Source organism: Macrobrachium nipponense, chromosome 30 (genome assembly GCF_015104395.2).
Source record: "Macrobrachium nipponense isolate FS-2020 chromosome 30, ASM1510439v2, whole genome shotgun sequence".
NCBI classification, from domain to species: domain Eukaryota; kingdom Metazoa; phylum Arthropoda; class Malacostraca; order Decapoda; family Palaemonidae; genus Macrobrachium; species Macrobrachium nipponense.
In genome coordinates this window covers 38,983,849-38,999,709 of record NC_087218.1, presented here as the reverse complement: position 1 = coordinate 38,999,709, position 15,861 = coordinate 38,983,849, and the positions used below count along the sequence as shown (strand labels likewise).

The 15,861-nt window shown below is 38.1% G+C and overlaps 1 protein-coding gene across 4 annotated transcripts in view; it reads right to left on the bottom strand.

Moving 5' to 3' along the window:
- Nucleotides 1-385: 385 nt before the first annotated feature.
- LOC135202459 (nonsense-mediated mRNA decay factor SMG7-like) overlaps nt 386-15,861 on the bottom strand; it is a 148,711-nt gene continuing 133,235 nt past the window's right edge. For 3 of the 4 annotated variants that reach the window (XM_064231858.1, XM_064231859.1, XM_064231861.1), the window contains 3 exons: nt 7,623-8,888; nt 5,710-5,853; nt 386-1,415 (listed from right to left, as the gene is read on the bottom strand). In XM_064231858.1, coding sequence (XP_064087928.1) covers nt 1,317-1,415; nt 5,710-5,853; nt 7,623-8,888 — 1,509 coding nt within the window. In that variant the 3' untranslated portion in view covers nt 386-1,316. The remainder of the gene's footprint in view (nt 1,416-5,709; nt 5,854-7,622; nt 8,889-15,861) is intronic. The other variant, XM_064231860.1, reaches the window with a different exon arrangement.

Genomic DNA, 15,861 nt, shown 5'->3' with positions numbered 1-15,861 from the left:
TCTGTTCAACAAGACTGCTGAAGAAAATGGCACTGCTTACCTAATGTCATCTTCCTTGAGTTGAATACCTTTACCAGGCTTCAGTGATTGGACCAGCAGATATTCAAAATGTGAAATTCTCACCACCTTGCTCCTATATCAGTTTTATTGTAAATTGATAATTGATTCTTGAAACCTATTTCTTTGCTAGCAATAATTGGTTAACTGCAAACCTTCAGTAATCCTTCATGACTTAATTTCAGTAATCCTTCATGACTTAATTTCCACTTTCCAACAACCACAAACCACACAATGCATCCTTGTTTACTTTTGTTCTCCATGCAGTGAATGCATTGTTATCTTTACAACTAATTACTATACATGTTTGAAAGCATAAAGCCAAATGTTACCATCTTTGTGGAAGGTTTATTTTCACTCAAGTTAGAATGTACAATACAAAACAAAATATAATGTATTATGTCTTTACATAATTAACTATTATTGAACAAAAACCATTAATTACATGGTTAAGTACTTTTGCGTTTCTGTAAACTAATACACGATACTGTTATTTCGTGCTGTCAAAACAGATCACATAAGATCCAATCTATTTTCATGTTTAACATATCACATAATTATTATAGACTATAATATGACAAAAAGTCCAAGAACAAAGACCTACAATCTGTGGCTAAGACTCGACTGGTACATATCCTATGTAAGACTGGCTCATTCTGATACTCCTTGAAAAGTAACCGGATTTACTACCCCTTACATATCACACACTGGTACAGTTACTTTAGCCACAGGAGTTTTGGGAGGAAATATCTCAAGCAAAACGACAGCTACAATTTTTCATGCACTGAACATGTGAGGTTATCCTGCAGTACAAAGATTTCTTGCATGGCACTTCAATTGATTAAATTATTTTACCATTTTTCTTCTCTTGTCGACAGCATTGGGGGTCGACACAAATTAACTGCCAGGTTGAGATTGATGTAGAACCAATTCTCATCACATAACATAAACAGAGCTCTACAGATATGTGCGCCCCAACCACCAAGACACGACGACATCTGCTCTACAACAGCTGGCACTAATCATCCCCCTTGATGCCCTGCCCAGCAGCGGTTGATACATGGATGTCAAATAGACTTCACACACACTCACTGGAAGCTCTATTGGGGAGCACTGTATTGTGCCATTCTTCCCAACCCAAGTCACAAGGACTGTGCCTCAACTGTGCTATGAGACACATGGTGGGCTACATGGTGACTGATGTCTTGTGTTTTTTTCAAAACATGAATCCAATCCAGTTTTCCTTATGTTATCTTCCCTCACTTCGGAACACTGCTGTATTTCTTCTGTTCTAAGAGACGTTCTAATGGAGAAGGACCAGGGCCTGACCACAACGACTGAAAAAGAAAAGATACAGCCTAAAAATAAAGGCCAGGTATAATATAAATTATTTATATGGTAAGTAAATGCTATAAATACATAAATAATATGTCACACTTATACAAAATAGTTCTGAACTAAAATTAAAGACAAAATTAATGGTTCGATGGAATAAAAAAAAATGGTCTAAACTTTCTCATGAAGATATGATGTCTAACATCCAAAGAAAACTTAATTTGTTTATAACATCCTCAGAGAATGTATATCACCAATATTATCTGGGAACCAAAAGTGGTAACTGGAGAATTTTTATCACCAGTGCCATGAATTAGCTACAATTGAACATTAAAGGCAGGTACAACTAAGGTGTTATCAGGTCATCTATGGCATGTTTACTCATTACTTAATTCTGATGTCCAGTAATTCTCTTTGGAGGCTCAAAAGATACAGTATTACTGCAAAAACAGCAAAATTGTTCACAGAACTAGAGAACTGACCTGTCAGGTTTTGGCTTGCAACACTGCCTATATCACAAATTAATGTACCTTCAGCTAATATTCCTTTAATGGAGGATAGCTAATGTAAACTGGCAAAAGCATGCTGTTAGATGTTAAAATATACGGTAGTCTGAATACTACCAAAATACAAAGATGGTCAAGGCTGTTAAAGTAAAGTTCAGTCCTTTGTGCATGGAGATTTTTTCTATGATGTCTCAAATGCTGGCAATTTCAATAAGTTTTTTCAGCTAAGTTAGTTAAGGAAAAAAAATATAAAAAATAACTATTACTATTCACCATTCTATCATTGTGACTGTGGACTGCCCATATGGAAACATAGAAAACAATACAAGAAATAGAAGAAAAGAGTATCCTTTCAAGAAGTGTATGACTGGAAGACAGATCATGCTGACTCCTGATTGCAGACAGTGAATGTGTTATGTACAACACAGTTAGGATAAAAATGCTTTTAACTCGGTTACCTTGGCATTAGAAAAAAAATTATAAGGAAAAAAACTGTCATTCATGGCAAGATTGTTCCGGTCTCCTTAGATATAACCTAAAGATAGTGTCCATAATGATTCCATGTGAACCATATGAAACAGGACAGCAAAGGTGACTGTGACAAATTTAAGCTTGTACCTGTTGTTGATGTTGAAAAAAAGAAAACTCACTAATGTCTGGTTTTAATTGGGGCTATTTTATTAGAGCGACCTTAATCACAAAGCCTTTATGTAATTATCCAACATTATGGAACTTCTTCAAGTTGTGACAGAAACAGCAATGCCCAGGAGACAATTTAAAAGTCAGTGATGGAAGGGCATTGAAAAGAGAGCTGACTTCACTTCTTATTGTGAGAAGTGTAAGTCTTTCTTTCTTAGGTCTACCTTGACTTGATGAAATTTAGACTATCAAGCCAAGCACTGAGGCTCTTTTGGCCATTCAGTGTTTAAGACAATGAAAAGAGAAAGTTGGAGTGGTAGGAGAGCAAGATAAAGAGTTCCAAAAACTAAAGGCGATGAGGTCCAAGAATCTACTGGTGAACCTGGGAGAAAACCCCTCAGTTGCACTAGGAAGTACGTAATATTAACAGAGGTTGGACAGGATTTAAGGAAAGAAGCTAGAACCAAGATGCATTGACAGCAATACCCTCCTACATGGTTTTCTTCCTTTGCTAACTACCTGTTGTACTCCTGGCAGGAAAGTTTATGAAACGGCTTTTGAATAACTTTGTCTAGTTAAGACATATATGGACCATTACCAGACAGCCGGGGGAAAACACGCTAGGCCACTATCAAAATGATGGTGACTACAGCTTCTTGATCCGACTTCAGTGGGCCAAAGAGTGGGAAAGTATGAATATCAAAGTTATCCTGTAATTGCAGAAAAGGCTTCTGCCTTCAAGGCCAATGGATCAAGCAGTAAAGAGAAAGATGGTAACTTCAGTTGGATAAAAGGAAAAACTGACAGTAGCTTATTGATTTTGTTGGCCAACGTTCCTAAGGCTGCTTTCACACCAAGCGAGTCGAGGCGAGGAGTCAAGTCAAGTCAAGATGAGTCAAGACGATACATGACTTCTTGAATCGCCACATTAATTCAAATGGGAGAGATACACCAAGCAAGTTGAGTCATGCCGAGTCGAGGCGAGTCAAGGCAATTTAAAGTCAGTGACTCGGGCGGACCCATTTTGTCATCAGTCACAGCGAGTCCGCCGAGAGGTGAGCTCTACGAATCCTTAGGAAAATGGCCATTCTTTCCTCAACTGGAAGTGCACATTGGTAATTGGTGTTTTGCTTTCTTATGTATAGGGTGCCGTTAACTCCACTAACATTTTAAATTTTCACTTGTCATTCTGAGGAAGTCATAAAACTTCTCTGGATAGTTTATCAAATCTGGGAATACATGTCCAAAGCTTCCAAACTCTGGCCTTTTAGCATTAACCTCATGAATCCATAATGTTTGACACCTATGCCAACTCCTTTGCCACCTCAGCCACAGCAACAATAATATTTCAGCAAGAGCGTTTGCCTCCATCTTACTCCCTGTTGAGCTTGATTCTGAGTTTCTGACTCAGTCAGTGGGAATGGCAGATTCAAAATGACTCGAGTCATATGACTTGTCTTCACTTGACTCAACTCGACTCACTTGGTATAAACGCAGCCTAAAGCAGGGTCATAGTTCCCTTGTACAACTTCTTGACACCACCAATAAAGTCCCACTCCTGTGGTCTAACTGAAAGTCAAGAACCTCATTGAACATATATCAGGTTACTGCTCTCTGTGGTCAGTGTTCCATTTAAAACTGATTCTTGCAGTCTTATTCTCCAAGGGAACACAAATAAGCTGATGACTGAAACATACAGGTGCACTTCTCCTGCACCAAGCTACCTTTTTCTGCCAGTAAAGATCCCGTTATAAGCCTACAGATTGTCACAACTATGATCAAAGACATCCATTTTCTAAGTTTGAAGTTATAAGAAAAGAGAAGTATAATGTTCTGATATTTTCTAAATTTTACCTATAAGATGACTGGACAGCTCACCTGAGATACACAGACCATTCTGATAGCCCCCAGTCTACACATGATAAAGAAATAGGCCACTCCATCCCTTTGTCCCACAACAAATCTCTGTATTGAGATTGATATTTCTCCTCTGTCCAACAACTAGGTAACGCTGGAATTCCAACCTTTTTATCCACCAATGTATAACTATGAACATCCACCAAGACGTTCTCGAAGTTTTGGAGACTCCTTTTGACTTCTAAAAGTTCTAGATAGCCACCATACTGTAGTTTCTTGTATGTGTGGCACCTTTTTGATATATGTATTTTGAAATCTACATGTGTTCCCTACCTTTCAGGTATATGCACTTCAATGAAGAGAAAAGCAGAGAAGCACCAAGCAATAAACATCATCATCTCCAACATTAAGTATCTGTTGAAAGTCAGTTGATGAAAATAAAAAGTCTGAAGTTTTCTGAAGTAAAGCCAAGACCATGGTAACCGAAGAGATTTTATTTAGTACCTGCCACCCATCAATTACGAGGATCTATAAAACTGTCCTGGAGAAAATTTCATCTGTGTCAATCACATAGAAAATACAAAAACTTCTTGTCTCTTGGATATATACTAGCCATACCATCACTGTACCATGTCTACCAGCACAGCAGGTATAAATCAGTTGGGAGGGTTGAAGGCAGGACTAGGTCACAATGATCCTTAGGTTTAGGTGACTAAAAAGATGGAAAATGTAGCATACATCTCACTAAGTTCCTTCACAGAAGATGCAAACCTTTGGCCAACTCTCGCGGTAACATCTAACAATATGGGAATCACCAGCTGCTGGTGAGAAAGTCATCACCATTTACATTACTTGGGAACTGGATACATAGATGACAAAGCACTAAATAACAAACACCTAAACTTAAGACACAAATCTCTGGTATTTCCTGGAAGGCAAATTGGAATCTTGTGTGTGTAAATTCAAGACGTGCCTTTCTCTAACTGATCTCCTAATTATACAAGTGGTACTAAAAATTTCCAAGCCTGTCCACATCCTCCAAAAATTCAGTGGTGAACAAGCACAAAATCGCCCCTACTGAAAGCTACAAACACAATAGACAGCTCTCCTTGATACAATGCCAGTTTAACACAACATGATCGTCTCTCTGGAGCCTATGCCAGTTTAATACATCATCTTCAATAGATTATTAGCTTTGCAAATATATTTTTGTCAAGTTTAGTGGAATAAAAAATTTGCAAATATATAAATTCTGCAGTATTGCAATAAGGAGATAACCTAAAGGAAATAGCTTAAGTTTTAAGATTTACTTTACCTGCTGTCCACTTGGCTGTGAGTTACTGGGATACAGTGGATGTGGGACGGTATGGCTTGGGCCTGCCCCCAACCCCATGTTGCTTCCACTCATGGGACTAAAAAGAGAGTATGTGTTGCTTGCTGGACCATCACTCTCACTTCCCTGGAAAAAAAAGTTTTTAAATTGTGCTAAATATAGAAGCTAATGGTAATGAGATGTTCAGGTTTTTAAACTTTTCCAACCATTAGTTAGAAAAGCCATTCTGTGATAAGCATCATGACTGATGAAAGCAGCGCTTATCAATGAAGTTTCCCTAACATTCTGCTAAACTGTTTAAGAATAACTTTAATAAAACTGCAATATTTGGCCCTTTAGATGACCACCTAGGCTTTTAAAAAGGACTTCAGGTATGTACTGGAATGAATGAAAGTTGAACCATCACTATATCCATGTTGGATGAAGCCATGAAGTTCAATTTCATAAACTATTCATCAAATGTGTGTTGTTTCACCTTGTGTTCAACTAATTTTTTTCTACAGGCTATTTTTGAATTTGTTTTCTTTATCAGCAAATGCAGATAAAAGAATATTTTATGAATGGGAAAAGTGACATTATTTTTCAAAGCCAAACATTAGGTATCACTTATCTTTTACATTTAATTCATGAAAGTGAACCATGAAAAGTTTAAGCTCCAAACTGACAAAACCCATTTATTTTTATATGAAGCCATGATGGTGCATAAAGCTTAGAAGATGGAGGAGTATTATGATGGATTTTTTTTCACATAGTAATGTAATATACAATTAGCTCTTGTCAACCATCTTGACCCATACTGATTAGAATAATTTACATTTGATGCATCTTTTGTGGTATGACATTTCAATGTAATACAGAAATGAACTACTACACTAATCATCATCAAGATGATTTCTACATCCTAATTGTACTTCTGCTTACCCAAGTCTGCTCTGATTGCATGTTAGTAATTACCGACATGATATATTTGCAAATATCTAATATTCTACTACTTTCTAGCTCTACACAGCAACATATTGGTCCATATTATTCTACTACTTTTCTGTCTCTACCCAGCTACATATTGGTCAACTGGACGTGCAACCTAAACACTGCCATCTTTCTCTAGTCCTTGGCACCCAATAAGTTTTCCATATATTCCCAACCTAAGATAAGCAGGTTGTATTTTTCTCTTTCCTGGTTTTTTCTTTAATACAATTTTTTAAACAGATATGCAACTGTGTGCTTCTGTTACATTAATTTATAATTAAAACAAGTACTTAATTTTTTTTTAAGCATGAAGATCTAAGGGATCACCCAACCATTGCTTCGCTGACTATGTCTTCCTTTTGGATATCATAACAATAACCAGAACTATTAGTTTAAAAGGTAACTGCATACAAGTGAATATATTTAAGGAAAAATATAGGAATTAATTCAGACATATAACCCAAACTTTAATACTATGTAAAATATATTCAATATCATCATAATGGGAACTTTTTTTTCTTGTCCATTATTATAATTTTTTCAATATTTTCTTCTATACAGTCTATATCCAGGTCCTACTGCCTTTATACAATAATTTATAAGTATATCCAGGCCCTACTGCCTTTATACATTTAATATCTTTTCCATAGCCAATTTTAGTCTTTGAAAGGCTGTACAATTATTTGTAGTTATAATATATATATAGACCGTGGTTCAAGCTCTGTGTAACTCAAAAGTTTAAATGAAGAGGTATGTCATACATTTTGACTTGACATTTAAAATTCTTTCTACAGGACCTGTAAACGTTCCAATAATTTGTTCCTGCCAACACTGAATCACTCTACAGACTCATAGACCTCAATACTACATCATCTTAGATTTTATTCTGGCCCAAATTCCTTAAATATTAAAAAGTAAATACTAACCTCTGGCAAGTATGGAGGGGGTTGCCCTCTAGGAGGCTGATTGAGCGGGATTGATGGCGGAGGTTGCGAGGAAGGTCTGGAGAGCATCCCCAAGTGAAGAGCAGGATGTGGACCAACCCCAGAAGCACTGCGAGGATTTAATGGGGGAGGATTGTGCATAGGTGCTCCACTTGGAAGCCTTGCAAGAGTGGATTTGAGGACATCTGTTGCTGGATCGACTGACATGTTAAGCCTCATGTCAACAGGTGCGTGTTGTTGGAGAAGGTTGGCAAGGGTGGGTGGAGGATGAGTCATGTGATATGACTTCCCCTCCTGATTTGGAGCCCATCCCATGTTCACTGCAGGTGACATGCCAGGACCTCTTGGTGGACCAACTTCTCCTTCAAATACATTTCTGGGGCTTGTCACTCTCGGACCAGATGTATTCAAATTCTGCCTGTTTTCCATACCAAATACATGGCTGTTCATTGCTCCAGGTGATAAAAGCGGATGAGTTGCCTGACCCATTTTATTTTGGGAACTATTTGAATCAGCTTCTTGCTGCAGTCTATAAGATCCCTGATTCATATGCTGTGATGAATCAAATCCTTGACCTTCAGTGCCAGGGGGAGGCCGCATTCTATTTGGATTTGCCAAGCCTTCTACTGGTCCAAATGATGGTGGTGCCCGTGTCATCCCCATCATTTCTAACATTCTGGGAGCAGGTTCTCTTATTCTATTGCTCAAGTCAGTTCCAGGTCTCATTGGAAGAGGTCCGCTTAATTGATGGAAGCCCTCTAAGGGTGGTCTGTTAAAAACACCACCAGTCAGTCTATCACTCTGACTGACTGTTGTAGACTGAAGCTGCCTTGAAACATCTTGAGGAGACTGACCCATACCATTTCTTTGCATATTAAATGTAGGGCCAGATGATATATTTGGATTTGCCTGGTGCTGAGGCATACCCATACCATGCTGTGAGGGTATGTTTCCTGCCAGACCAGTCCCTAAATTCCATGGAGGTGGGGGAGGTTGTGTTTTATATTGCTGTGTATTGAAATGTCCCTCATCCCCTTGGTTCTGTCGAGGATAAGGGGAGACCTGATCCTGACTGGGAGTGATTGGGAACATTTGACTAAGGTGATGTGGCATGGGAGAACTTGACATTGGATCCCGCTGCAAAGATGGCGGATGAAGAGGTGGTGTTGAAAGCTGGCTTCTGTGACTGTCACTTGAGGCCTCAGATGGATTTGGAGAAATAGCTGGAGAGGGGGTCTTGAAGGTGACCTGAAATTTAGAGAAGAGTTGTAAGCTTCTATTCAACTGCTGAAATAATAATTTTGTGTCATCGTGGAAATTGAGTAAAGGTTTTTTAGGAGTAGAAATCATCAGAAAAAGTACTAAAATCACTCTCCCAATAATCTTAATAATCCCATGTGGACAATGTTCTAATTTAGGATATAACATAAAAATTTAAACAATTTAAAGACAAGAAATTTTATCTCAATGCTTTGTACTCCAGTTATTGTTTTACAAATACCACATTGAAATTAGTTGGAAACAAAGTTGCTATATAATAATATGTAATCCAAAACCTGTTTTACAAATGCCACATATTGAAATGAATTGGGAAAGGGCTGGTTTCTTACAATAACAGCTGACTGTACTACCTTGGATAGCTCACTACACCTCAAAAAGGTATCCTTTGCAAGGAATAAACCTTTAACATCTGACCACATTTGTAACCTGCAATGTTGTTTAAATCCATAGGGTTGGGAGGCATCCACTCCAATGTAAAACACTACAGTGAAATTGTTATTCATTTTTTTCCCATTGAAACACAAGCACAAATGTTAAAATCTAAAAGGGCCTAGAAGCACACACAGGAGGGAAAGGGTAGTACCTTAACACTTTAACCTGTTCTGCTGGACAACTTTATCACAAAGTACAAAGCCTGATGAATGATGAAATACAGAATGATGCTAAGCTACAACCAGCAGAGCAAGTAAACAGAACACAGAGTTAGCATAAATCATTCAAAATAAGGTCACTTGATTGTGCTTCACCTAGTCAGTCTAGATATTCATGAGGCTTAAAACAAAGGATCTGATTCAAATGCAATGTAAAACTGGAGCTGGGTAATTAAAGAACTTGGATTATCTGTGGTCAAAGGCATGCTGAAAAAACTTTTTGCCATATCTAGTGTACCATACAACACAAAATGGTATCTGCCCTAAGGGGCTTTATAGCTTAAATCAAAACGAAATACAGTGACTCATGCACATACATTCCTAAGCTCCTTTCTTACTCTGAAAATTTGGTAGTCAAAAAAACTTTCAGAAACCTATAAATGGTATTTTATATTTGAAAGACAGTCAATACTCACCAAGTGTATTTTAAACCTAGACAGTTGAACAGTAGGTAAGACTTTTCAGACCAAACAATTTTATGGTCCAAACTTATGGGGCACCAATCAGTTCTTCAATGTCATCTTTTAATATTTATGAAACAAAAACTATTTGTGTTGGTAAATATGTTTTCTTTGCCTATTGGTATTAGTATATACGCAACTATGCTGCGTTAAAAATTTACCAAGCAAATATTTATAAAGGTACAGTAGAGATGTCTGGGGTCTGTCTCTTACTTGTTTTTTTTTTATATTAAATTTCCTTTAACCACCAATTATTTCAAAACTGTAAAACCACAATGCTTATACAGACTATATTAATGAAAACAGTACAGTATGTCTATGTAAAGGTTAAATAATTTTACGAAATAAGATACTTTTTAACCAAATATAGTCTAGTATGTCAATGAAATACAATTAACAGCTTTCTGATAAAGGGCAAATTTATTGACACAACAAAACAACTTATCCTGATTCTTCAGCTTTTTCCACTGATATCTAACACTGTCTTATTGATCTAATAAAATAAACCTTATGTTAGCATAAACATAAATATGCAATGCATTTTTATCAATAACAAATATTGACACTCCAAAAATACTAGTGAAAACAAGCACATAAGGCAGATGGAGGTGGCACATGAGGGGGAGGGTGAATGAGATTTCTAGGGTCTGGACATATAATACCAACTGAGAGTTGAATAAACCGAGAGTTGAACAAGCATTACTTGGCACTTCCTCATCCTAAACTACTATACATACATGTAATATGTGATTCTGTGTAATATTTGACTACTTTTTCCCAAAAAAATTCTGTTTAACGTTTAATTTGTTTAATGTTTGAGTCCTGATTTACGAAGTACTCTAAAGTTAGGCTAGGCTATATTATAAAACAGAACATTATGCTACACATGGTACATCATCAACGTTGTTAATAAAACACAACATTAAGTACAAAGAGTAATAACAAAAGAGAAATTAAAAAGTACTGTAATGAACAACAAACATGGAAGAAATATTAATTTTATTACTAATGCAATAATACATTAGTATTATGTGTTAGACTGACTCATACACTCATGAACCATACGCTGAACTTGAAGATGATCAACATATGACAAAATAATTAATATACTACAATGATGAAAAATTAACAATGAATAACCAAATTTTTATTACCAACACAAAAAGCAAATAAAAACACTAATCAAAGTGATAGTTAATATAAAAAGCTTGTTATATATTTAATAGCACATAACATATAAGCAATTTAAAATTATTGAAAAAAATAAAATAATAAAAGGGAATAATAAAACAATAAACAAGCAAGAACACCTTCAATTTTCTAAAAAAAATCTTCCATTCACTGTACAATCCAGTTGATTGTTTCAATATCTCATCCAATGAATTAAAATAAAAAGGAAGTACAGTGCCAACCCACTTTTTCGTGCTTCATTTTCTCATGGATTTCTGCAGAACATATTTTTTCTGTTTCCGGGGGAAATTTCACCAATTTGCAAATTTTTCTATGGGCCTTATCTCTAAAATTATCACTAATTTGCTTTTTTCATATTAAATTAGGAAGTGAACTGTTAAAATGGGCAGTTATAAGTGTTTTTAGAGGGGTTTTGCTATCCCTGCAAAACAGTGAGATAGCACTGTAAGCCATTTGATGTGAAAACTTTTCCTTTGAGCAAAATTAGTGTTGGATGTTTTACCTTTCCTTCGAAACAGCTGTGTCAATAAGTTTCAGAAAATTTTATTTTTTCAGATTTTTTTGGCTTTGAAATTATTCAAATTTACTGAAACCTTACATATATCTTGATTTCTGTACACCATCTCCAGTCATTAAAACCACTAATAGGAATAGGAAAAGAAAAATTAACTCAAAATCAAGGAGTTCTCAAAAGGGACTGAAATTGATAAACAAACCTCCAACGGCTAACATCGATAACTTATTGATCAAACCAGGAACTGAGGAACAAAAGCCAACAACCTCAGCCACAAAAAGTAGATATGATAGCCAGAAAACTTGAAAACCACAGCACTTAACATATTAAATCTTAACATTATTGTTTGTTTGTTTTTATGGAGTTTTTACATTGCATGGAACCAGTGGTTAATCAGCAACGGGACCAACAGCTTTACATGACTTCCGAACCACGTCAAGAGTGAACTTCTATGACCATAAATACACATCTCTAACCCCTCAATGGAATGCCCGAGAATCGAACTCATGGCCATCGAGGTGGCAGGCCAAGACCATACCGACCACACCACTAAGGCGCTTTAACATTATTGTGAAAGTAATAACTGCTCTGATGAGGTATGCCAAATTTAACATTATACAGATTCACATTAAGCAATATTAGAACACACTTTACCGCCAATAATTATTTGGATAAAGTAGCTCTTGCCCTTAAGACCTGGGCTAAAAAATCAGTATGCTGCACCCCAGGCCAGGGAAAGTCTGAGGTCGGCCAATTTAAGAAAAAAAAAAAAAAAAAACATAATTGGAGAGGAAGATATGCTAATGCACAAGGTGTAAGTAAAAAAATTCTTTAAAATTTTCCGTAACTCCTACGAGAAGTTAAAATGACTATTTATAACCCCTTGTGGGACCTCTTTTACAAAATCATAAACTTTACCATTATACATGTTTTCTCTAATAAAAAATATATTTTGTAAAATTATAATTACAGCTCATACAATATGAAAACAGATAAGAACTAAATTCAGTAACAAATTCTGAGTATATTTCCTGTAAAATATTTTCGTAAATTTACTGAGATCAAAGATGTATAACTTCTTTGGATTATACATGTCTCTCCTAATATTTCTTTGCACTTTTCTTTGCAAAATTACAATTTTGAATGACATACTATCATAAAAGATAACTAAAACCAACAGCAACCCTTGGTATGTATAGTATTTATGAGCAAATTCATAAAAACAACCCTTGAGATGCCTGCTCCCCTGACTTGGCTAGTTAGTCTAAGAGTTGCCATTAAGTGAATTTATGAGCTATAGAAGTAATGGCACCCCTCTCTTGCCCAATCCCCCAAAATCAATAGCGTGTAATGCTGATGCTCACCATGAGTGGGCCCATCCACCACCGAAACCCTGTTATTGCTACTCATATTAGGGGGTCCATGCACCAAGGGTTAAACCTTAGGACCCGGGATAATATATTGATATGCAGCACCCCATGCCGGCAAAACTTTGAGGTTGGCAAATTTACGAAAAAAACATCAATGGAAAGCAGAAGTTGAAAATAACTATTTACAACCCCTTGTGGGGCCTCTTTTACAAAAAAAATGATATTGTTAGTATACAATAAAGTTTTGTACATACTTACCTGGCAGATATATACTTAGCTTAGGTCTCTGACGTCACGACAGAAAATTCAAAACTCGCGGCACACGCTACAGGTAGGTCAGGTGATCTACCTTACCCGCCGCTGGGAGGCGGGTGTAAGAACCAGTCCCCCTTTCTTGTCAGGTTATTTTCTTCCACCTGTCTCCTGAGGGGAGGCTGGGCGGGCCATCAATCGTATATATCTGCCAGGTAAGTATGTACAAAACTTTATTGTATACTAACAATATCATTTTTGTACATGAACTTCCCTGCCAGATATATACTTAGCTGATTGACACCCTTGGTGGAGGGAAAGAGACACATACTTACTTAGAAAGTAGGGACAACACATGTTAAAGGAATACATAATATAAACCTCTGGTTCTTACCTGATTTAGGCAGAAGACTTGATAGTTACTGTCTATTAGTCTGCGTTGCCTAAAGAGTCTCAGCGAGGGCGTGACCTATGGCTGAAGAACTCTTTGGGTCTACCAATGGGAACTGAGTCCACTTACTTGGCAGAATCCAAGCAGGATCTGGTCAATGGGGATCAACCCGCTTACATGCCAGAGCCTATCACTACCAATTGCAAGGAGCCTCAAGCACAACCGATCACCTAACCAAATACTAACATTAGTATACGAAAGAAGGAGCTGCCTCCTGCAACCTCCTTCGTACAACCAAAAACTCAAACTTAAAACTAACAGGGAAAAAGGATTAAAAAGGATGTGTTTCAGCTCCCTGCCCCAGCACTGAATCCGCCGATACGTAAGGGCCTAGCCCAAAACACTTATCATACGTAATCGATACGTCCCTTAGGTAGTGATTAGAGAAGACTGATTCACACCTCCAAAAAGTGGCCTTCATAAGGTTTTGTAATGACAAATTCTTCTTGAAAGCCAAAGACGTCGCGATGGCCCGTACTTCGTGCGCCTTGACTTTCAGAAGGTTAAACTGTTGCTGATTGCAAGAAGTGTGTGCTTCTCTAATAATATTCCTGATAAAGAATGAGAGTGCATTTTTAGATAAGGGCCTACTGGGGTCCCTTACAGAGCACCAGAGATTGCTCTCATTAGCAGCAAGTCTTTTCTTCCTCTGAAGATAATATTTCAGGCTTCTCACCGGGCAAAGAGATCTCTCCTCTTCTGTCCCAACTAAGGAGGATAAGCTTTTGATTTCGAAGCTCCTGGGCCACGGCGAAGAAGGGTTTTCATTCTTGGCTAGGAAAGCCGGAAGAAAAGAGCAAACCGCGGAGCCTCCTTGGAAACCTACCTCACCTTCTAGAGCCTGCAGCTCGCTGACCCTCTTCGCTGACGCTAACGCACAGAGAAAAAGTCTTCATCGAAAGGTCTCTGAACGAAGCAGCATGGGGAGGTTCGAACCTTGAGGACCTCAGGAAGAGCAGCACGACATCAAGATTCCAGCTAGGCACTAAGGAGGAGGTTCTTTTAACCGTTTCAAACGATCTGATTAAATCATGGAGGTCCTTGTCCTCAGATATGTTTAATCCTCTATGACGAAAAACTGAGGAAAGCATGCTCCTGTATCCCTTGATGGTGGAGACAACCAACCCGCATTTTTCCCTCAGGAAGATAAGGAAATCTGCAATCTGAGGTCACAGAAGGTACTGGAGGAGGAGGAAACTTTATGAGTCCTTTGCACCAGCGTCGAAAAACATCCCACTTCGACTGGTAGACTCTAGATGTGGAAGGTCTACGTGCATTGGCAATAGCCCTTGCAGACTTTGCCGAAAAGCCCTTAGCTCTGACGAGACTCTTGATAGTCTGAATCCAGTCAGACTGAGAGCGGGGAGGTTTTTGTGAAACCTGTCGAAGTGGGGCTGTTTGAGCAGATCGACTCTTAGAGGTAGGGATCTTGGGACATCCACCAGCCATTCCAGTACCTCTGTGAACCAGTCGTGGGCGGGCCAGAACGGAGCTATCAACGTCATCCTTGCTCCCTCTGATGCTGCGAATTTCCTTAACGTTTCCCCTATAATCTTGAAAGGCGGGAACGCGTAAAGATCCAGATTCCTCCAATCCATCAGGAATGCATCTATTGCCACTGCTCTTGGGTCTGCAATAGGGGAGCAGTATAGATCTATCCGCGCATTCCTGGAGGTCGCAAATAGATCGAGATGGGGCCTGCCCCACGTCCTCCACAGCTCCTGGCATACGTCCGCGTGCAGAGTCCACTCTGAGGGAAGGACTTGATTCCTTCTGCTTAGCAGATCCGCTCTGACATTTCTTTCTCCCTGTACGAACCTGGTGAGAAGCCTTATGTTCCTTTCCTCTGACCACAAGAGGAGCGATCTCGCTGTCTCGTACAGGGAGAAAGAGTGAGTCCCCCCCTGTTTCCGAATGTAAGCCAGGGCTGTAGTGTTGTCGGAGTTGATCTGAACATATTTCCCTTTTACGAGGGGTTCGAAGGTCTTGAGAGCTAACCAAATCGCTATTAGCTCCTTCTTGTTGATGTGCCAGGACACCTGATCCCCCAT